Source organism: Thunnus thynnus, chromosome 18 (genome assembly GCF_963924715.1).
Source record: "Thunnus thynnus chromosome 18, fThuThy2.1, whole genome shotgun sequence".
In the NCBI taxonomy this organism is placed as follows: Eukaryota; Metazoa; Chordata; class Actinopteri; order Scombriformes; family Scombridae; genus Thunnus; species Thunnus thynnus.
Window position 1 is genome coordinate 19,222,115 of NC_089534.1, and position 25,412 is coordinate 19,247,526.

Consider the following 25,412-nt stretch of genomic DNA (forward strand, 5'->3'; position numbering starts at 1 on the left):
AACTCTTTTAAATGACATTGTATTACTGCTTGGTATTATAATAATTGGGATCAAGAAAACGTTATCATGAGGTCGAAATCTACAGCCGAAACTCAAATAAACAACCCTTCTGTACAATATGTGCTAGTCATTACCAAACATATGAAAAGATCTTTGAAACAACATCAAAAAGATCTTTGAACAGTGATATTAAGGCCTAAGTCAAAGATCAATACCTTAAATACAGCCATTTATAAGCCATTTTGTCTCAGTTCTCTGCTGTAATTCTACCTCTCGTTATCTCCCACCCTCTCCTCTCTTTCTGTTCTTATCTGTCTTTAGGTCCACTGCAGTGTTCGCCACCTGTATTATGTTTCAGCTGAAGTGTGCTGCTAATATAGGCCATCACTGACTTCAATGTAAAAACACCCCGCCGCCCAAGCCCAGCCCAGACCCCCAACCTGCAACACACACACACACACACACACACACACACACACACACACACACACACACAAACACACACACAAGCACACACTTGTCCCCATGGAGCTGTAACAGAACTCAGGATCTAGGACACGAAAGAGAAATAGAGAGAGAGGAGAGAGAGAGAAAGAGAGAGAAAGAGAGAGTTAGAATGGCTTGAAACTGAAACCTTCACATCAAGTCCGAAGGAGAACTGACATTAACAAGCTACATTTTCATTTAAGCAAAAAACATTTTGTCAGTATTTAATATAAAAACAGTGGAAATGACACACAAACAGTCTGATACACTGCTCTGTGCTCATCAACAGTCCAGCATGTGTATCTGTGTATATTATGGTATATTATTGATTTTTTTCAATTCATAATTCGTCTCTATAACAAACTTCTGAACCACAAATCTGTTTTTCACTTGTAAATATCTCATCAGTCATTTATAAATGTGTGATTAATCTTTAATGAAGCTTTCAGAGAGCTGAGAGTGTATTCTTTAGGGTTTATACTTTTTGTTTATGGAGAAAAAACATTCACATTCACACTATTTTATGGTCGTATGTTACATAAAGCAGACAGCCGTCATGATTTCATTGAATTTGATTGAAATTGAAGTGACAACATTTTTACATTTTTACAAACATGTGTATCAGTTTATCAGTATTAGTGATGTTTAGGTGTTTTTACTGCTCTCAAATGTGCAAATGGGTCAAATTTGACCTAAATTGCATGTAAGGTTTGAAAAGGCCAAAGGAGACTTTTTCAAAATACTTGTTTTGTTTGACCAACAGTCCAAAACTAAAATATATTCAAGTCACATTTCTATAAAACAGTGGAAAACAGCCAAGCCTCACATATGAGAAGCTAGAACAAGACAATATTTCATAATTTCAGCACTAATGGACATACATTGACATGACATTGATACCGTAATCATTAATTAAAGAGATTTATATCACGTACTGTGGTCAATCAGCCGCAACAGACCTGCATGAGTGAACGCACTACAAACTGCTACGTCAGGTAATCCTTGCTAAACAGCTCTGAGCGAAAGTGACTGAGCAAGAAAACAACGGTTGGATTGAACATGTGTGTATCTGTGCCAATGCATTTGTATGATGTGCACTGGCGAGAGTGCAGTATAGCGTTGGTTAATATGTGGCCTGGATACAAGAGACCCAAGGAGGGAACTGGATGGAAGAGGGAGGAGGCTCCATTTATTTTTAGCATTGTTCCCTTGCGCACTTATCACCAGGATGTGATTTAGAGACGGGTTTCTAACTGAGCTTCACTGCTCATAAAGACCTGCCTATAGGTGTTTATGAAAGACTGTAAAGATTTGACATTGCAGTGATGGCAGAGATGAAAAACCTGAAAGTTGGGCTTCGGACTGCGGACTTGAAGGAAAACTTCTTCAAAAGAAAGTGGCATCTGTGAGTTAGAGAAAACAAAGCCACACATAATATTGCTGTGCGGGGAATACAAAACTGTTTGATAGCTTAGCAAACTGCACCTGTGGAGAGCTCAGTACAGTGTAACTTCCTAAAGTACAATTCATTCACATCAAACAGGATCACACACACACACACAGCACAAGAACTCCACTCATGCAGACATAAGAGGCTATTTATACACCACTTCCTTTTATTTACCCAGCTCATTGTTCAGACCACATCTGCTGAGGGCCAAGGGCACAATGGCCAGTCCATATAGCTGACCACACACACACATACACACACACAAACACAACAAGCCTGCATGCACGTACACACACATACACTCAGCGTGGCCCTGCAGCACAAAGAGCAAGGCGGCAGCCAGACACAAGTCAGCATTCAGAAATGTACATCAGCTTTTGTTCAAGGTCCGAGTGACAAATTCCAAAAGCTGATACCACCTGTTACACAGAGTGACATTCTTGCAATCTCATTCATGCACGCACACACACACACATATCCAAACATGCATTAATTCACACACGCCTGCACACAAACCTTCACAGATGCAGCATGTTAGTTCTATTGGCACAGTTGGACATTTAGCTAAGTGCTGGAGATGACAGCTCATTACAGACTGTCTGTTTCACGTCAGCTTTAATACAACAGGAAGTCAGTTGGTGGCTTTAAAAAGCCACTGGACAGCTCGTAACCTTCACAGCCTAGAGGCTGTCTGCTTCGAACACCAGCTGAAGAGTCAAGCACACATACTCGAAGTCACATATACACAAACAGCAAGTCTGGTAGTTGGACCAATCTTGCAGGATTTATTTTGAGATTGAGACAGAGGTTGCTAAAAACACACACACACACACACACATTCAAACCTGCAATAACCTCTGAATCCAGTAAATCTAAAAACCCCTTCAGCCATTTACTCTGAGTTATTTCCTATGAGGACAGGAGCTGCCCAAAATGGCCCCTGCGGGGTAAACAGCTCAGATCATTATCTTCCCAACTCTCCACCAGCAAGCCACAGAGGTACAGTGCTGGGGCAGAGTAGGGGTACAGGAAACCAGTATGGTTTTATTTTTAAACCACTAACCGACAAATCCACAGATCTCAGTAAATCAAATTTAGGTACATCATGTTGGCTTTTACAACATGATGTTGTAAATCTAATCTGTTGTAAATCTAAAACGGTAGTGTGCACTTAAGGTTACACTTGAGATACAGAAAGATGACAAGAACACTTCTGAAATTCAAAAACACATCTCTTGACTCATTGCAAGAGCTTATGTAGGAAATAAGTTACACGTGACTTTTATGGGCTGAAACCGGATTGGAAAATGTAAACTCATCTGATGAGAGAATTATTTATACTACAGTGTGCATAACATTTCCTCAGTCAACACACTGGCACACAAAACCTTCGGGCTCTTTACATCTCCCTTAGGATTGCCTTCACACTGATTGGCAGTTAGTGGATAAACACACATTCTTAGTGTTTTCATGAGGGTACTGTACTTTTTGGCTGAACCTGCAGGACTAGAGGCAGCTCCTGATTTCTTGCCTCCTCAACATATTTTCTCCTCTGTACAGGAAACAGTCGTTTGTCAACACCACAAATAAAATGTTGTTTGTTTCCTGTCCTTGACTGGGGATTTTTCAGCCCATTTGGAAGCAAGATGATAGATCTTTGACTAGAATATGGAGCTGACATGTGATACATGTTTTTCTAAGCCATGCAAACCATAAAAATATGGGCTGGAGCTGATATTTACAGAAACACATCTATCACTTCAGAGTCAGCTGCACCGGTTGCAATTTAAGCTTATGAGATTTTTTTTCCCATTAACACTCAAACAAACAGGTACAAGTAATAAAAAAGGTGTGAGAAACTAACTTGACATTCTTAAAACGACAAACAAAAGCCTTTTTCAACACAATAGAACAAATGGAGCAGACTATAATCTAAATACAAGCACGGAGTTGTGGAAAATCCTTCAAATCTGCAAACTCAGCAAAGAGAAACGTGCTTTCAATCCAGTTTCACATATGAAACAGGTGTTGAAAATGGGCGTTGGGTGGGGAGAGCCAAAACTAACAGCTTAAAAGCATCATAAAGCTCATTTAGAAACCAAATGTCCAACTGCCTCTCCTAATCCTCTGCTTATCTGGGCAGCCACTCTGCTACACCCCAGCGTTCAGAGGGAGTCGGACCCCTGCCCCACGCCAGACGGGGGTTTCCCTGCCAAACGCTGCACAACAATAAAACAAAGCCATCACACTGGGGCTGGCGGGGGAGGTGGGTGAGCATGCAGGGGGCGCATGGTGGTGTGGAGGGAGGGCAGAAAGTGAGAGGAACAGCTGCTGAGTGGGAGAGTTGGATGAAGGGGGGGATGCGGGAGAAAAAGAAAGCTGGAGCAAAGGAGGGGAGGGAGGAGTTCTCTTTTCTCTGTCAGTGAAATAAATTACTTTTATGTTTGCGGCCTGTTCATTCTATGCCATCGTTAGGGTGAGACCCCCCAAACCCACCCCACCTCGTACCCCCCTCTGGTTTCTTTAGGCGTACACAAATTGACAAGCGCACAAAGACTCCGACGCAACCTACAGCTATACTGTTTCTCTATAATATTGGACCAAGGTGGAAAGTCCAGCAAGAATGTTGGAAAAATGCTTTCCACACGGTCATGCTGGCATCCCAATATGTACTCACACTCATACACAGCAGTATAAAACAGTCTTGTGTCCCCCTGTCTCTGAGGAATTCTCCTTATTAGAATCAGTGTGTCACTCCATGGCCGAACTTGTAGAGTGTCGACAGATCTGCTAAACACAAGGACGGAGTTGACAACTAGGAGCTGCTCTTAAGTCGAGAGTTGGAGCCTGGCCAAGTGTGTGTGTGTGTGTATGTGTGTGTGTGTGTGCCGATGTTGTACAGGTCAGACTACAACCTTTACTCCTGTTCCAGGTTTCACATCTGGAGCTAATTATGAAAGGTGGACTACTAGTGGAGCTATGGAACAACGTTTTGATGAGCAGGCCCTCATTGTGTTTGGATCTCTTTGTGCTCATTAAGCAAGTGCAGGAGCATGAAGGTAACACAACACACATTCCTGCAGATCACACTATTCCACACAAATGTTGGCAGTAAAACAAAAGTCATGGAATAAGGAGTACCTCTAGCTAGCAAACATAGCTGTAAACAATCCAATAATTCAAAATATTAAAAAAAAAAAAGTTGTGTGGATGGAATGCTTTCAACATGTTTGTTAGACCTGAAACCAGCAATAATTGTTTTTTGGGGGCACTTGGAGGCAGTGGAAACAAGCTGTAACATGACATATGGTTGAACGTGTTAACTAACAGTTGTCTATTTATACTTTCTGCAAATACAGAACATTGGCATTCATATGGAGGTGGATGCCACCAACTCCTGGCTTTTCTAATGTCTGGCTTTTTAGCAGGTAAATCCTCCAATATGTTCACCAGCTAGCAGCTAACTGTCTCTCTGCTGTTTTGTGCTGGGCAGGTAGCATAGGGTGGGTTTAGGACAGCTGCCTGGTGTATCTGAACATGACACTAAGTGGTGAATTTGAATCAAAATTGTAAAGTTCTGGTCCATATATTCAAAACAAAGAGCTGGAAGATGCTAACATGCTCAATAAAGCAAAGGGGAATTTAAGAGTCAGGTGATAATTCTTTGTGGATTTGTCACGGCCCCTTTCACATTACACATAGTAATTTGATCCATTGCTAATATAAGATGATTGAATAATAGAGCTTTAAGGATAAACACAATATATATTTGGTGTGAAACACTGAATGTAAGCCAAGTGTCTTTGTTTACAGTACAAGCAACCTCCACAGGGTGCCTTAAAATAATTTCCTCTCGGTATCATCATCAAAACTTACAAAATATGTTTAGTTAAAGGCATTTTAATTTTTTACCTTTGTCTCACTCCATTTGTGAAACTAAAATTACACTTTCATTCATTAACACAAACAAAAGCTGTCATAATTAGCTTTACTGCTATCAGACAATCGAAACTGTTGTACTTTACCCTTTACGTCAGCTGAAACTTCAAGACCTATCACCTATAACCTATCACTTATCAGGAATAGGTTACTTCATATGACATCACCATTATTGTTTTAGTGCTCTGAAGATTAACAAGTAATAAAACAACATATCCTAACAAAGGATACATTTTACGATGCCTTTGACAGCCTGTTGTTGGTTACGTGTCTGTTTCCAATGAACAAGCATATGACGTACAACTGTGTGAGCTAGGTGGTACACAGCAAGGTACACTTCATACACCCCTCCTGCAAGGACAGTTGGTCTGACCTCTGGGTCACGCGCCTGATGTTTGAGATTGGTACACCCCTTGGCAACATTCAAATACAGCTGCTCAGTCCTTTCAGCCTGCCGCTAGGAAAACAACAGTCAGCAAATAAAAAAGGAAAAGATTTGCCACTGAAGACCCAAAACAAAATTTATTTGGGATATTTTCAGTCACATGAGGCAAGCTGGTTAGTCTCTAATTTAATACAGCAGCTAAAAAAAGTTTGTTAGTTGCAATTTGCCAACTTCCTCACCACGGCTTTTTATTTTTGTTAACGTTTAACAGGCTGCACCGACTTGTCCTCCATTCATTACCCTCCTTCACTCCTCCTCTCTTGCCCTGTTTGCCTCTTTCACTTGGCTTTCTCATGTACATTGAAACGAATGGACGCCAGAAATAGTGCAGTGTATTCGGACAGGACTGTAGACATAACAAAAATCAGCGAGGAAAGAAGGCAGCCGCATATACGAGGCCTTGGGGAGTACACTGGAGAGGAGAGAGGGAGGTGCTGAGGCCAACAATGGCACACATTCACATTCTGCTTCAACCTACAGGTTTCCGGTGGCCTCATTATTTAGTAGACGTAAGTGGAACACCATTCAAATCTGGTATTCAAATTGTTGAAAAAGGTGCTGTGAATATGGAAAACTCTCTTACAATGCCAAAAGCTTAAGAGCTCTAAATGAACTGTATCATCATGAGTTGATCCATAAACAACAGATGGGTGACTAATTGTTTGGATTCATAGTAGTTTGGCCACTCAAACTCAAATATTTCTTCTCTAGTAAACTGCAAATTAGAAACCAGAGTTGAGTTTCTTAACAATTTTAAAATTATTATTATTGATTATTTGTCATACTTTTCTTATCATACTGTCACACTACTATCTAATTATCTAATGGTATCTTACTTTTCTCTCACCAAAACTTTGTGAAGATTGCAATCTTTACAATATAAATATAACTGCTATCAAGATATTTTAGTCACATTTCTTGTAAATTATCAGTGACACAAACAGCTCATACTGTTGTTTTTTCCAAGCAATGAGAAAACGTCTGAGATTTGAGATGATAAACACATACCAGATGATGCTGTATCACTTGTTCCTGGAAAATGTAATTAAAGCGGCATGTTGTGTATTACCACCAAACACTGGCAGTGGGTTTTTTTTTTCAGTTGCAATAAAATGAAACAAAAAGTATAATCTCTCCACAAAATCCCCCTGTCACTCCCACAGTTTCACCCTCATTCATCAGATTTTAATCTTTCTTATTTATACCTGATGACATCTCAGGTTTGAGGGTAGCCAATGATTGACCTGCCCCATACAAAACATGAATACTAGGGGAATTCATAGATTATTTCACTATTTAAAACCACAATCATAGAAAGAGCATAAATGGCATCCTACAAGTGAGAAAATTGAAAAGGAAAAATATAAAAAAATGGTGACTATATGCATTATCGGACACAGGAAAATAACAAATCATCTTATTCTGAACTAAGTATCTGATACATTGTGCAGGGATTCAGTTGGTAATGTCAGCTCTGATTCCCACCAATCTTGGGGTCACTCTTTCTAACCTCCTCGCCCTCGCAGGTCATCATTCACTAACAGCTTCCCACTGCCAATCGAGGGCTGAGAGGATATTTAAATAAAACTGGGGGAATTTATTTTCCGCCGCAACATTCAACTCCACATAGTTTCCCACTTCACCACCCTGATAAACTTAGCAAGGAATCCGCCCAACTGGCATAAAAATGTCTCTGGTTGTCATGGGACGTTTACTGGCTATGGTGGGCTGGTGACCCCTGAACCAACCCTGGAGTTCTCTCTCTTCTTTCTCTTTTCTCCTTCAGTAAGCAACATCCGATGGATCGTTAAAGGACTATTTCACTGATTACCACAATGAGGCAAGTAGAACAAGCCCTGTTAAGGTCAGTTCTCAATGTGGAGCTTTGAAATTTGGCTAAAAGCTTCTCTTTCTCACAAGTAGACATCGGTTGCATTATAACAACTTTACTTTGACAAATAAGCTTAATCAAAAAGTCACTGGTTTAGTAAGATAGATTCGAGAGCAACATGAAGCTGTGGTGAAGTCAATTATTGTCTCCTTCCTCTTTGGGACTGGGTGATGATTCAATATTGTTTATTGTCCTCCTTGTAAATCGTATTATCATTCAACTCTTACAGTGAGATACTCTGGTTTACAGTTAAGTTAAATTTTAATCATAATCAATCACTCCAAATCACAGGATCTGAAATAAAGAGGTCAGACAGTATTATTATGGGTATATAATTATTGTAATATATGTTATATTTATCTAAGGTTTTATTTAATGTGAATTTATAACTAATTGTCTGTAATCAGAATTGGTTGATTGGATGAAGCACTGTAATTTCTACAATTTTATGGATGAATACATTTAACCTTGAACCACCTGCAGGGTAGAGCAGACATACACACACACACACACACACACACACACAAAAGAGCAACATTTAGCCACTTGATAAGCAGGTGTGTTTACATGCCCTTATACAGAATTAGCCCCACTCGTGCAGACCGGAGCTCAGATAGGAGTTGAGACACACTCAGCAAAAAACACAAAGCACCACATTCAGCCCTTCATAATGTTTACAGACCCTTAGCAGGCAGTGATAGCGTCTACAGCCACTGTACAAAAGAGTGTGTCAACAGAGCTGTGCTCCCATATATAGCCACTACTATTAGGATTCCTTTCATACTATCTGGAATTAGCCTCCTACATTCAGAGCAGGAGTATTTCAGCCTCACCCTGCCCCGGACCTTTGACCTTTTAGCCTTTAGTTTACATGGCCACAACCTGCAGGGAGCCCTGGACTGAGAGGGGCAAGTGCATGAGAAAACCCTGTTCAATGTTAGTACAGTGAACATAACAGGCATATTTAAAAACTGCATTTCATAGGGTTTTTTTTTTTTTTTATTTCAAATGGAAAACAGTGATGTTTTCAGATTCACCACCATGTGTATTCAAGTATATCAAATGGTGTCTGAGGAATACTTAGGAAGAGGAGCTGGAATGTGCTCATGCTCGGTCCATAAATTAATCCCTCAACTAAGGTTGAAAAAAAAAAAAAAAAATCATCTAAATTTGAGTTGTGACAACAGCAACATGCAGGAAAACACAGAAACACAATGTGTCCACACAAGCATTATATTACAAGCCCTATACATGCTGACATTACATGCACCAGAGGTTAGCAATATCTACCCTCTGAGCATTGTAATTTATACAAATATAAATCTTTGCAGAGCAGCACTTAAACTGATTTACTTCTAAGTAACTCTACAATCTTAGGTAATCTTTCCCTTAAGAGTGTATCTTGTTCAACCAGGTGGGTATTAAAGCTATTCTGAAAGCATGCATTAAAATATTTTCTAAGGTTACCGTTTTTAAGTGTTAAAGTCAGTGGGCCAAACTTTCCCTCTCCTCCTCACAAACCTTGTAATTAGGTGAAACATGTTTTTACAGCAGATCTCTAAAGTACTGTAAGAGGTGGTTAGTATTATAGAAAAAGCTTGAGTGCACACATGCACTTAAATCACAGCCTATAGGTATGTCTTTTGGAATGTCCTTTCCCCTGCTGAACAAATGCAGACATCCATTTGTTATTAGGTGCACAGAATGTCTTGTGACATATAGTACATACTGTATTTATGCACAAATATGCCCATACATTCATTTAAAACAAAGTGCACGGGTGTGCCAAACAGGCGTGCATCAAATCAGAAAGTTTCATGTGTGTTCTTTTGACAGCTCAGGTCAAGTCCACTGTGCCCTCAGTATTCCACATGTCTCTGCTCATGTGAGGCATTTTCTCTGATTCAAACCAGACACACACACACACACACACACACACACACATACCAGCACAGAACTAAAAACCTGGGATGACCTGTGTCATTTTTGCACTGAGCCAAAAAATGACATCAAATATAAATGCTACCACCTTTAAGCACCTTCAGTTGTACAAAGCTGTCTGAATTTAGAGTGTTTCAAGTAGGACTTATTTGCTTTGTGTTCTGGGTAAATTAAAAGTCTAAAAAGCTCATTTGGAAACAAAAAGATATACCATCAACACGATCATCAAAGGCATCCAAATGGCATATTAAAACATGCTACAGGATGTGCAGAGAGAAGAATTTCCTAAAGAAAATCCCCAACAGGATGAGGACTGCAGGACATGCTTTAAAGGGGACACATCATGCACATTTCCAGGTCTGTATTTATATTCTGGAGCTCTACTGGTATATCTTTGACTGACTTACAGTTCAAAAAAACTCCTTATTTATCTTACACTGGCCATTTATGTAGCTCCTCAGTTCAGCCTCTGTCTGAAACAGGCTGTCTTAGCTCCTGTCTCTTTAACACTCCCCTCCCAATGAGCCCGCTCTGTTCTGAATTGCCAGCTTCAGGAAGATGCCCCTCAGAGGACTTCCAACTTTATTATATTATATTACTTGAAATAGAAACTTCTCAAATATATCTGTACATGTTCAAGCCTGATTCAAATCCAAAATATGTGAGTGTACAACAGGAACAACCCATGGAACAACCTAAGCAACAAAGGCTACGACATTACAAGCCATCCACAGACCCCTCCACCTCCTAATAAGAAAGCCAGCTTATATAGATGTCATGTGAAGTACATCACTTCAGAAATGTTGATATGATACGTATTGTTGAAATGTTAATATGCTACGTATTACAGGTGTTGAAATGTACATATTCAACGTACCTGTGGTTTGCAGAAACGTACAATGGCTTTTTATTCTGGTGACCAGGCTGAAATTTGTCACCTTATATAGACTTCATCGGTCTGATGGCATCTATTTAAGATGTTGTGGGAGCTCAACAGAAGTCTATCGGACTACCCTGCACATTAAAAAATGATGCTAAAGGTGTACCTAGTGCATTAAAAAGTGACGCCACAGGGTCCTGACCAAGCTTCAATATGTGACGAGTTGGGAGTGAGAACGGGCTGGTCAAACACAGATCTTAGTGCAACTATTTTAGGGCTTTTCCATTGGCACTTTTTTTTGCACTGAGTCAAACCATACCATGTTGATTTGCATTTCCATTACCAGTCCATAACGTGCCAAGTTGTGCCGAGTTGCGCCCAAGGTGGACCATGTCCAGAGTCCGGCCAAAGCGTGCCCTGCCCACCTCCAAGCGGGTTGCGGTGACCTCTCGCCAACCACGGCCCACCCCCCCTTTGCCCCACTCCTCCCTCTCGAACAAGTGTGTTGTGAGACTCAACTCATTTCTGCTGGAGACCAGAGAGAAAGCTGTTTTGAAACGTAGTCTCAGTACGTTTGTAGCTTCCAACTGAATCTCTGTGGTTTGAAGTTTCTGTTTGTACTATCAGATATCTGCTCTATTTTACACTTCCTGATCACTTTCAGCCCTATCAGAGCCGCGTTAAGTTACTGCTGATGAAAACATTTCCTGCTGCTGCTGTTTCATATTAAAGGTTTTAAATAACAAACTAACAGAAGACTTTCATTGTGAAGAATTTGTAGGAAATGAAATGTGTTTATCCACCGTTTTACAGCTGTGACTTTGATCACGAGTCACAGCCATGATGTATACAGCCCTCTGCCTTCGACTGAATACGGGCGTGTCATTAGTTATCAACACAACTTCAAGCGGGTAGCCCTGTTGTAATGGAAATGCAAATCCCTGCTGTGCTGGGCTCACGTGCCGAGTCAAGCCAACTCAAGCCAACCCAGCATGTGTATGGAAAAGGCCTATATGACAACTTGGTGGTGTAAGATGGCTTCCTTTTTGGCTAAAAACTTGTCCTCATTTATGGGCACATTTTGTGTATGTTAGACAAGATTAGGACCAAACTACAACCTAACTCAAAAGACCAATCCCTGAATCCACTGAAGTCAGATGACACAAGCAGAAATTCTTGTATGCACACTTATCTACTGCAGCCCTAATTTAGTTTTAGATGAACAATCAGGAGATGAGTACCCTAGACTCAATTGACTGTGTGAGGGTCACCTCAGGATAAGCTTGGCCAACTTTGTTTGATGATTTTGTGTGTGTGTGTCTGTGTGAAGTCTGTTCTTCATGCAGATCAGGTCAAGGTTGCCTATGTGGGTTATCTGTATTTAGCCCCAAGGTAAGGAGGTCAGGTCAGTTTTATATCTAGATCAAGTCTTGACAGAGGACAGTCTTCTTTTTCCCTTATAGAGAATGTTTAATCCTCTAATCACAAGGCTGCAATGAACTATTTTCTTGCAGGTGTTGGATGTATCCACCTGGTAATGTTGTTACCGTCAGCTTGGACTAAAATAATATTGTTCATTAAGTTATAAAATATGAATAGCAATATAACAGCCCAGTACTGAACAGACGATCCAGACACTGGATTGGGAAAAAAAATTGGTTTTGAAAATGATGTTTGTCTAGCAGCCTGTCTCACTGTAACACAGCAGTCCAAAAATATCTCTGTGCAGTGCAGAGCAGGTCTCTGCATGTCCGCCTGCTGCTCCAGTCTCGGCTACCAAAATATGGGCTGGACCTGAAGAGCAGCCAAAAAACGTGCACGCACGTGCATACACACCTGATTATAACAGGAAACACATGGAGATATCCATCAACCTTTTGTACTTTGACAGGCATTCACACAGACATACACACAAGTGACAACAAACCATGAATTTTGGAAATTATAACAGGAAGCAGCGGTCACAGCAGAACCTGCTCATCCATCAAGGCAACAGGATGACACAAATAAAACACACACGCATGCACAGAGATAATCAGGACCTCCAAAAATAAACCAACTTTAATGCCGACCAAACGTGCGTGTGTTTGGCAAAAAACATCAGTACTTTAGATAGTATTTGCACCTTATGACTGAAGTTAGTAAATTCAACTTGAAACATACATGACCTCATTGTTACACTGACATCTATCTCTATGATGTCAGGCTGCACCCTGTGTGGCTGCCACACAGCTTTGCATGTGCAAGGGCATACTTTGCATGTCAGCCCAGACCGGCGGCAATGTTTGCATCTTCACTCACGGCAGGTAGTGAGAAAATGTCAGGTGTTATACTTTCTGATAGAAGCTGCAGAAGCCATCCTTACACTAAGATTTCTTTCTAGATCAGCTTAAATGGAAAGCTTTTAATAGATGGGTGATGCTCAGGCTCCTAACACACAATTAACTAAAGATTAAAAACATAGCATTTAGAGAAATCTTTTAAATATCACTAAATGCAGGGATCTGTGAAGGAGCGTGCAAAGGAGGAGTGTGTATCTGTTGACAAGCTACGTTTAAAGATAGATGCCCTGCTTTTTAGAACAGCTCACTTCCTTTTCCTGTATGGTGAGCAGGAAAGGTCATTCAGCTGTGCAGCTGTCCGTGGTGGTCTGGACGAGGGTTGAGACAAAGCTCAGTGATGATGGATGTGAAACAACAATTCCCCTTTGGCTCACTGAGAATAACAGGATTGGTCATATTTAATCGATTTTGCTTACATCCATGTGGCTCATGACCCATTAACCCTCCAAAAAGTGTTCTTTGTGTACATGTGTGTATATAGGTCATCATTGCTAATGAGCTGGCTAGAAACTATACATGCACTAAAACTTGAACAGCTCAAGTTCTTAAAGTGTTAAACGCAAAAACAGCAGAGGAATAATTAGAGAAATTGCCTTTTCTATCTGCTTCCTCCTCTGCCATCTTCTTCCCCCCAGTCTCTTCCCTCTTGTCAACTCCTTCACGCCTCAGCTCCTGCATGTGACCTCCCAGCAGGGTAGACTGCCAGTAGCAGGTGAAAGATCGTGACCCCCCAGACAAAGACTCACTGCCCTCCTCCTGCAGGCAGAGAGAGCTCAGCTCCAGCCTCGAGCAGAGATTAGGAAAACAAGGGGATATCACATCTCTCAACACTAACTATTTATCAGGGAGGATTCCAAAACACTAACAAAGGTAGCCCTCATTAGAAACAATAGAGAAAATAATTTGTTTTCCAGGTTGTCTTTCAAAAAAATCCTTTCATTATTTCCTCTCATTCCATCCCATTGTTCTTGCAGTGCCCCAAAAAGTGCTGTAACTGGTCAAAAATACTCTGGATATGTATCATGCCTCCTATAGAAGCAAGAGGCACAGTTGGGTCTCTTCCACTTGCACTGTAGTGTGTTTGAACTGCACATGTTATCTGGAACTGCTTTAGGCAGAACAGAGATAAAAGTGTTGGATTACACTGGACATCAGGATGGCAGGTATATCATCATCAAACACAAGGATGTACACACACACACAAACATACACATACATACATACATACACACTTAACTTCCTATAAACCATTACCATCAAACGCACGGATGCTGTACATTTGCACACACACCACCTGGACCTCAGTATAAATAGGGCAGGTTGTGGAGTGATTTAAGATAATCTTCAAGGGAGAGAAACGTGATACAGCGCAGAACCAAAGACATCCTGTGGAGCCATCCGTCTGAAAGTCCTCCAGTAAAAACATCAATCATGGAGATGCACACGGAGAAAGCTACTTGACAGCTGCAGCTCATCATAAACTTGACCAGCTGTCACCACAACGGGTTTGTTGCCGTGTGACAAAAAGATTTAACAGAGAAGAGTAGAGTACTGTAGACCTAGCAATGGCTGTTTGAGGCTGTACGGACATTAGTCGCCTCTGAGTTTCCACAGAATTAATATCTTAATTACATGGAAAGATCTTGTCAGAAAATATTTGAATATATTTAACTGACTCTTTTGTATTTCTACTCTTATCTTAGCCAGTGAGATCACACATTGACAGCAGCACTTTCAGAAATACTTTAGAACTGATAAAATATGGAATTTCGAAATATTTCAAACAAGCGAGTCTAGAGGTATGCTAGTGGCCTGCTAACATCAGAGAGCTAAAATGCTCACAATGACAACACTAACATGCAGGGCCATTTCTAGCTTTTTGGGGGCCCTATGCAAAATCTTGTTTGCGTCCTACCATACCAGCGTCACCACATAAGGGGATGAAGGAAAGGTGTAGATGAAGTACAAATGGTGGCTTGCCATCTCCTTTGTCAAGGAGAGAATCCAGAATCCAAGGTCAAAGGCATGGTATCTTTGGGGAGTCTCAAAAACCTGTGACTTCTGGTATGACATGGTGCTAACAAGCAGCAAGATTTTAGCTCTCTGGCGAATCTTAGAATTAAAAGTCTAAAATTAGAGACTCTTCCACTAGCTGAAATGAAACGAGTGCACATAAATTAGGTAAATACCATTAATAAACATAGTTTCTTCTGTGTTTTGCTGTCATTTATGGTCACGCTACTCTCCTCTGCTCTCTGTGTTTCACCGCGGGCAGGGCTCAGCCCTCCGTGTGTGCGCTGCACACACAGCGAAGCAGAGGAGAGACAGCGAACCAGGTGAAGTACTCAAGTTGATGACAACTACACTTGTTACATTACTGTAAGTACAATAAAAGCTTTACGAGTAAAAAGCCAAGAAGAGTAATTTCTTACTGTAATCCACGCAAAGATGGACAGACCCCAAATGACGAAAAATACTCCCTTTAAGAGTGTGATTTGCGACACAAACAACAGAAGCATAACATGAAACGATAGATGATTTTCTATCATCCCTCGATATATATATCATCATATCGCACAGCCCTAATCCAAAATGTAATCAAAGCCCCGGGAGGAGATTTCTCATGGCCCAAGGTATTCTACTAAATGAAAAATTTAATTTGATAAATATGTACAGACCAAACAATGACAATCCCAAGTTTTTCAACAATTTATTCCTTTGCATTGCTGACTTACCTGGCAAGCAAATCATACCTAGAAAAAGATCTATTCCAAAACCAGTGCAAAGACACAGAAATAGCATCAACTGCTCTTACTTAGAACACAATACAATGAAATATCAAAAAGTAAAGCTGCATCAAGCTTAATTAAACACAAGCAGTCATATTATGACCAAGGGGAGAAGCGAGGGAGACTCTTAGCATGGCGTATTAAGTAACAACAATCAGTAAGTAGTATTAGCTATGTAGAGGATGATAAAGGTAATACTATCATTGATCCTTCAGAAATAAATAATGCATTCAAATATTTTTACGATAAACTTTACTCTAGTGAATGCTCTCCAAATTTCAATAAACAAAACCAATTTCTTCTTAAATATCCCAAGCATATTAGAAGAATGTAGATTAGATTTAGATATATCTTGAGTTTAACTGAAATCTCAGAAGCTATAGACTCTACAAAGGCAGGAAAAGCTGCAGGCAGTGATGGCTTCCCAATTGAAATCTAAGAAATTTAAGAATAAATTACTGACAGCTATCCTGGAAATGTTTCGTGAGGTACTCCAGAATGAAATTCTTCACTCTCAATCCAAAACTTGGAAAACAGGGTTACTCCCTGACATAATGGGTGAGGACCAGAATGGGTTCAATTGGGGTAGACAGGACATTCACAGTGTTAGGTTTGTTTATTTTTATTTTATTTCTTTTTTCATAAGTTCCTGACATATCACTGGGGTATACAGTATATGACGATATTTGTTTTTTAAAAAAAAAGGGTTAAAGCTGAGCTGCTGGTGATAGACGTCATTGTAGCATGTATGACATTGTCTAGCCCACAACGCGGTGTGTCTAAAATGCAGTTAGCCTACTTAGGCAAGTCTTGCTAGGTTTAAATACATATGGCCAATAGAATTATGAATATATAGGAAATAAGCACCCTTCTTCCAAAGATTCTTGTGCAGTGCAATACATCACCTCAAGACAGCATCTCCATCTAGGCTTAACAGAAAGAGGAGGGTCTGTATTTTTTAGAGCATTGAAAATCCTACCTTTGGGATTTCTAAATACCCAGGTATACTGTAATACTTTGAAGCTGCCCAAGCCTATTGCATAGTCAGAAAGATGCGTCAGATACTGCTCTTTTGGCACTAGATGCAGAAAAAGCCTTTGATAGGGTTGAATGGCCATATCTATTTGAGATACTTTCAAGATTTGGCTTCTGGGAAAGAAATTGCAACAGACAAACCAAACACTGGCTCTATAGAGGGCCTTTCATGTTTTTTGCAGCCACCGTAGGTTCTCATACACACTTGGAAGAAGTGGTAGAGGGGTATTCAGTTGGTTGCAATCTGCAACCTCACTGCTAGATGCCACTAAATCTTACACAATGGACCTTTAATTGGTAAAATTAAACTTTTAAAAAGAATATACGTCTTAAATTTCTTTATTCATTTCAGAATATTCCATTGCCCCCGCAACAAATCTTCTTCCAGAGACTAAAAAAAACCTTCACTAATTTTATCTGCAATAATGCCCAAGGCTAAAATTATCTTTGCTATACCTACCATATGAAAGGGAGGACTTCAGCGTCCCAATCTACAGTGGTACCACTGGGCAGCCCAGTTGTAAACAAATATGTTCTACTTCTCAAAAGAATCCCCTCCAGCCTGGGTAGATTTAGAGACATGCTCTGTTAAACCAGACCTTCTGTTGCATCTGTTCATGTACTTATCCAAAGTGAAAGCTTTGGAGAAATCAACAAATAACCCTATTATACTGATCATATTATCATATTTCAGTCTGATCTGGGGCAATGCTGGTTTAAACCTGGAAGAGCAGATGGGGGCTTCCGTATATGGGCGGAGAGGGGAGGAAAATTGGCAATCTAGGGGAAGCTCATGTCATTCCAGGAGATAACAGAAAAATTTGACCTACCAAGAAAACAGTTCTTTAAATACTAGCAATTATGCAGCTTTATCTACTCAAGTCAAAATATGTAATAAGTCAAAAATATGCCATTCCCACCCTTTCCTCACTGGAAGAACAGGTCTCTAAGGACTGTTATGGTAAAGACTTGATTTCTTCTTTCTATGATTTCTCAATTTCTGGTTCCCAAGTGTCCTCAGAGGAAAAATGAGAAACATGGAGGAGGGACTTGAATGAGAAAATAACATTGGAGGATTGGAACATGGTTTGTGAAGATGCACAGAAATTATCTATAAATACTCGTCTAAAACTATTGCAATATAATTCACTCATGCATATATATGTAACACCAGTTACATTACATAGATTTGACAACAATATACAAGAGTGAGGGGGGGGGGGGACATTGTTTGTCCTTGTTATTTGTAATTATAAAGGAAAACTAAAACTTTTTTTTTTTTTTTTTTAAATAGCGTGTATAAAAACAAGGCTATTATTTCAGGTCAAGTCTCAATTATTTATGGCCATAGTAAATCAACAAATCATTCAACTCTCAATATGCTACTATAACATAACAGCAATTAAATGAGTTCAATCATTTTAACTGTACAGTATCTTCTTTTATGAACTGTTTCTCCTCTTTTTAAGATCAATGATGAATTATGATTACACATTTCACATGAATTTATTGTATTTTTCACCATGGACTAAGGTACAGTTCACAGTATTAATTTCTTAAACACCTCATGTTTTTATAATAGAAGTAACATTTAAGTGCTTTCACTTCTATATTATCTCCTTATGCACAAATAAACTTGTTTATCTAACTTGTGCGTAGTCCATGTATAGCAAGAAATAACCTTGCAAACATGTTGATGTTTAAGCAGTTATAATGTTCACCATGTTCACCGTCTTAGTTTAGCATATTGGCATGCTAAAATTTGCTAACTAGCTCTAAACAAATAAACAGATGATGCTGATCGAAAAGTGATTGTTAGTTTGTTACATGAAAAGTTAAGCCAAAGTAATTTTAAGTCATCCTGAGGTGGGAGAAACATTTCACTCAAAGACACAAATGTTTGTGTCTTTGAGTGATTTTTGTGCCAACCCATTGAGATATTTCCCAGGATATGTGAAAATTCAGAGTGAGACAACACCTCCTCCTCCGCTTCTACACAGCAATAATTAGAAGTATCCTCACATCATCCATACCAGTCTGGTTCAACAATTCAGACAGCCAAACTCACAAAAGACTCCAGGGGATTGTCAACAAGTCATCTAAAATCATTGACACCCCACTTCCATCAATGCTATCTCCATCTATCTATCAATTACAAACAGTAAAAAGTGCACATAAAATCCTCTCAGACCCCACTCATGCAGCTCACCTTATGTTCTAGCCGTTACCCTCCTGGAGGCACTATAAATCACAGGACAAACTGTTTCAAAAACAGCCCCACTGCTATACGGACCTTAAACTCCTTGGCACCTTAGCCATTTATCCCACCCTACCACCCCGGAAAATGAATTGAATTTGACTTTGACATTGATGTTGACATCAAAGAAAAGGACATGGGATCACAAAAGTCAGTAGGATTCATTCTCTGGGATTGTCTGTATTAAATATTGTGGCAAATAGTGTGAACCAAAGTGGTGGACCGACAGACAGACCAACATTGCCCTGTTTACAGGCATGACATGCCGATAGTGTGGCTAAAAAGAACCCCCTACAACCACTTACTTCATAAACCCAAGACCACAATGTCATTAGAAAACGAGCGGAAGACAGTAAATCATCAGGACCAAACTACTGACAGCACAGGATAGGAGAGGGTTTGATGTGTCCAGGGTTTAATGTTACCGGGGGGTGAAGGTGCGAAGGTCGTCCAATCTCAGGTTACATTCTCACGAGTTAGAAATGGGGAGAACACCTGCCGTCCTTCTTTAACTGTGAGGGGGGAAACTGCTATCTAATTATTCTCCTCCCACCTCCTGAGCAGGGATGAAGCGGAGTAAACACACACAGTGTAGCCTAATATATATTATAAAATGATCTAATCCATTTTTAATATTGATATGACTCTACTTTCAAGACATAATAAATAGCACAGATTATTGATCTCTGAAAACAAGGTGTATATTTTAAAGGAATAGTTGTGGGATAGCAGTGGGAAATACACGTTTTTGCTTTCTGGCAGATGGTAAGATAATTTTAATATCACTTTCATGTTTACTCATTTGTTTGACTGTCAAAAAAACATGTAAAAACAACACATAAAAATTACAATTAATTGTGTAACAGGAGAGGGAGTTAAGTGTCTTGTTAGCCAAGAAATAGTCCATAACCATAACCATAAATTACATAATCATGTCATTTTTACACTTTGGTTTTTATATGGATTAAAAAAACAAGATTTAATGTTTTAATTAGTGGATTTTAGAAGTGCTGTAGTGCAAATTTCGCTAGTTTCCCCCGTCTCCAGTCTTTGTGCTAAGTTATGCTAATCATCTGCTGGCTCCAGCTACACATTTACTGCACAAACAGGATAGTGGTATCAATCTTTTCATGTAATTCTCGCCAAAAAGGAGAAGATGTCATTGTGATAAAATGGTCTCGCCTGCTTTACTTGTCAATCACAGATGCAAAGTATGATATGGGGTTTATGTTGATCTCTGAATTTTTATCTGAATTCTCAGAGTTTTTATCAAACGTAGTCTTTAGTACAGATAAAGTAATTATAGTAGGTGACTTTAATATTCATGTGGACATCGATAATGATAGCCTTAGGACTGCATTTATCTCATTATTAGACTCAATTGGCTTCTCTCAAAATGTAAATAAACCCACTCACTGTTTTAACAACACCCACGACCTTGTTCTGGCATATGGCATTGAAATTGAACATTTAATAGTCTTTCCACAAGTCCTATTTTATCAGACCATTACTTAATAACTTTAAAATTTCTTTTACACACCATTAGACAAAATGTCTTCACTAGATGTCTATCTGATAATGCTGTAGCTAAATTTAAGGAAGCGATTCCAGCAGCATTTAATTCAACGCCATGTCTCAATACAACAGAGGACTCTTATGCTAACTTAAGTCCCTCCAAAATTGATCTTCTTGTTGCTATGCTGCAGGCTCACTGTGAATGACACTCGACTCTATCGACCCTTTAAAAAAAGAAGATAATAAAACAAAAGAGGTTAACTCCATGGTTTAACTCCCAAACATTGCAAAAACTTGAAAGCATATGGTGTTCCACCAAACTGAAGAATCTCGCTTAGTCTGGCAGGATAGTCTTAAAACATATAGCAAGGCCCTTTGTAATGCCAGAGCTGCCTATAACTCATCATTAATAGAGGAAAATAAAAACAGCCCGAGTTTCCTTTTCAGCACTTTGGCCAGGCTGATAAAGAGTCATAACTCTATTTATCCATGTATTCCTATAGGTCTCAGTAGTAACGACTTCATGAGTATCTTTGATGATAAAATTCTAACTATTAGAGACAAAATTCATCACCTCCTGCCCTCAACAGGCACCGATTTACCCTCAAACACAGGAACCTTAGAAACAGCTATAAAACCTGATATATATTTAGATTGTTGACCTTCCTGAACTAACTTCAACAATTTCTTCATCTAAACCATCAACCTGTCTTTTATATCCCATCCCAACTAGGTTGTTTAAGGGAGTCTTACCCTTAGTTAGCACTTTTTTACTAGATATGATCAATGTGTCTTTAGTAACAGGCTATGTTCAACAGTCCTTTAAAGTAGCTGTAATTAAAACTCTTCTTAAAAAGCCTATTCTTGATCCGGGCATTTAAGCCAACTATAGACCTATATCTAATCTTCCCTTTCCCTCCAAGATCCTTGAGAAAACAGTTGCTAATCAGTTGTGTCACTTTCTACATAACAATAGTTTATTTGAGCATCATAGCACAGAGACAGCACTGGTGAAAGTTACAAATGACCTCCTAATTGCATCAGACAAAGGACTTCTCTCTGTATTTGTCTTGTTAGGTCTTAGTGCTGCACTTGACACCATTGACCATCATATCCTATTACAAACTGGAATTAAACGCATTAAAGGAACTGTATTAAACTGGTTTAAATCCTATTTATCAGATCGATTTCAGTTTGTACATGTTAACAATGAATCCTCCATGCATGCAAAACTGAGACATGGAGTTCCAAACACATTGCAAAAATCAGGCACATCCTGTCTCAAAAAGGTGCAGAAATAAACTGTCCACGTATTTGTTATTTCTAGGCTGGATTATTGCAATTCCTTATTATCAGGCTGCCCTAACAGGTCTCTAAAGACTCTCCAGCTGATCCAGAATGCAGCTGCATGTGTACTGACAAAAACTAGGAAAAGAGAACATATTTCTCCCATGTTAGCTTCTCTACACCGGCTCCCTGTATAATCCAGAACAGAAATTAAAATCCTTCTCCTCACCTAAAAAGCCCTTAATGGTCAGACGACATGATAAGGTTCCCAGAATCTCCAAAAGTAAAATAGGAGGCAGGGCTTTTAACTATCAGGCTCCTCTCCTGTGGAACCATCTTCCAGTTTGGGTCCAGGATGCAGACACCCTCTCTACATTTAAGAGTAGACTTAAAACTTTCCTTTATGATAAAGCTTATAGTTCGGGCCAGCTCAGGCTTGCCTTGGACCAGCTCCTATTTATGCTGCTATAGGCCTAGACTGCCGGGGGACTTCCCATGATGCACTGAGTTCCTCTCTCTTCCTTTCCCTCTCCATCTGTACATATTCATGAACCATGAATGCATTTTACTAACTTGGCATCTTCCCTGCAATTTTTGTGCTTTCTCGTCTCGCATGTGAACTTCAGTCCCAGACCACCTGCTGCCTGTGGCGGCGGACCACCTGCTGTCCCCTTGGTCCAGCTTGACACCCACTGCTACCACTATTATTATGTCATATTTCTATTATTATTGTTGTTATTATTGTTGTTGCTGTACTTCTCTGTGTCTTTCTCTTCCCTTTCCCCCTCCCTCCCTCTTTCTCTCTCAACCCAACCGGTCAAGGCAGATGGACGCCTTGCTCATGGTGAATGTTGGGTCTTTGTAAAATAAGGAGTACAGTCTAGACCTGCTCTATATTAAAATAGCCCTGAGATATCTTCTGTTGTGATTTGGCACTTTATAAATAAAACTTACTTGACTTGACTTGATCAGAGTTAACCTTTCTGTTCAGCATGAATCAGCACTTTTTCACAAGATTGAGTGATTTAGTGTGAGTCATCTGTGAGCGCCAAGAAAATGGCACAGTTTTACCCCCAGTTCTTCCATCTGCTGCTGTTGCATAACAACCTGAAGTCTGTCCAAGTTTTTTGAAAAGAAAATCATGGTTGAATTTAAACTGTCAATTTTGACATATTGCTGTGTTCCGGGAGCAAAAATGATGCTCCAGTTATGTAAGATCAATTTCAAAAGGGTCAGAGAGTCAGAGTTCATCATGTCTCATCACCAGACTATAATTCAGCAAAACTCATGTTCCCTCTGTCCATCACACACACACACCTAACACATGGCATCTCCTAATGAAGAGTGATTGTCTTTGCCCGGTGTTCTTCATTATTTCTCCCTCTTATGCAACCTGTTCCACCATCAGTCTCTCCATTATCTTCTATCAGCTATCATCTCTCAGTATTTATCTCTATGAGGCCAGCAGTCTGACCTGCAGGCTGCTGTACCTGCGCAGCACAACAAACACACCTGCTCCTGTGATCATGTACTGGACGCTTGTTTCAACTATGCCTGTGGGAACATTCCTTTTTACACATACAGTGTAGAAGGGACTCGACCTGCTCGGCATGTGCAATTAGACAATTTTCACTCACTGCTTTTCTTTGAAGACGTCTGCAAACGAGCAAATCCTCGATTCCCTGCTGCCGCCAGACGCGCTGCAGCTGCTGGAGACAAGTCGTTCTTCATTAAAATCGCCAGAAAGTTCACCTTCACACTTCAATACACTGGTTTCACGTTGACCCACTTGGCAACTTTCGCTTTTGCAGGCACGGTGTCCTCATTTGGTCGGCGTTAAAACCACAATGCCTCCCTGAAGCGTTGCGTCACTGACGTGCAGCTCACCTGATGAGAGGGGAGACTCTGCAAATTAGACTTTAAAGTAGCCTACTGCTAGTGACCCGAAGAAGGAAATTGGCCTCAGAGGTGCAGGAATTTCTCATGTTGCAAGTTTCAGATACAACCAGAACAGAAAGCTCTGATATTACTAAACTTGTTGTGGCTATTGTGATGTTTAGCACAATATTGTGTCTTGTATCTTTTGGTTTCCACAGGCAAGTCATGGGGCAGAGATGACAGTTTTCTGATACAAAAAATATACGATACAAATAGTAAATCTATGAAATAATATATATTACGCTTCTTTTTTTCTTGGGGCATAAACTGGATATAATATATATATTTTTTTTTTTATCATATTTTGCTTATTTAATCAAGCATTATCATTCCCATAAAGACTGCAGAACCCCAGAGTTTGTAATGGAGAACATGTCCAAACAAAATGATGACATAACAAAGCCCAAAAGCTACTGGGCTTCAAAAAATGCAAGTCAACAAAGTTATTACAAACAACTCATATTTTATTTTATCTGTGTAATCCTAAAAAGATTTGAACTAAATAATGCCAGAACCAGATGAATCCTCCTCTTGTGTGCATCTGCTGAGAATTATGGTAATGTAATGCTGCAGTCTCCACACTGGGACTATAACATGTTGTTTTATGCTTTCAGCTCGACAGTGTTCTCTCCTGCAGGAGAAGATTACTTAGCTCAAGATGCTCTTAAGTAACCTGTGTGGAATTCAGAAGTCCCTGAAGGTTCTTGTAGGAATTACAGACAGTAGCAGAGGTCACATGGTTTTAGTTTATGTCAGGTCTCAGGGTCGACCTTTAGGAAACACTCTGTGCAAAGAGGTGCTTTCCTGTTTATGTGTTTTCTTCATATCCAAAATATTTGGAGACTTACAACAACCAGCAAAAACTACATTCCCAGTTGTAAACAGGGGATTTTTTTCCCCTCATTATATTACTGATCTCTTGCCGTTGCTGGATGAAACAGTGATTTCTTTAGTCAGATCAAATTACGTGGCCTTTATATGAAGGTAATTGTAACCTATAAGAGAAGCTGGCTTTAAGGCATTTGAATCCTTGAAGTATATTAGAGATCATGGTCAGATCTTTAAAATACTCTATCCCCCAGGTAGGAACATCTGCAACTGTGTGGGTATGAAACAAAGTATTGCTGGAGAATCATGTGCTAATACTTTCCCTTGGATATGGTAAAAAAAAACAAACAAACATGGGTTTTCCTTAACATATCGGACATCTTACAACA

At 39.8% G+C, this 25,412-nt stretch overlaps 1 protein-coding gene across 1 annotated transcript in view; it reads right to left on the minus strand.

Moving 5' to 3' along the window:
- Nucleotides 1-24,172, minus strand: part of LOC137169029 (pleckstrin homology domain-containing family G member 1) — a 75,775-nt gene extending 51,603 nt beyond the window's left edge. Inside the window, exon 1 of the mRNA XM_067571965.1 lies at nucleotides 23,895-24,172. Within this exon, the coding sequence (XP_067428066.1) occupies nucleotides 23,895-23,988 (94 nt within the window). The 5' untranslated portion in view covers nucleotides 23,989-24,172. The remainder of the gene's footprint in view (nucleotides 1-23,894) is intronic.
- Between the last annotated feature and the right edge of the window lie 1,240 nt (nucleotides 24,173-25,412).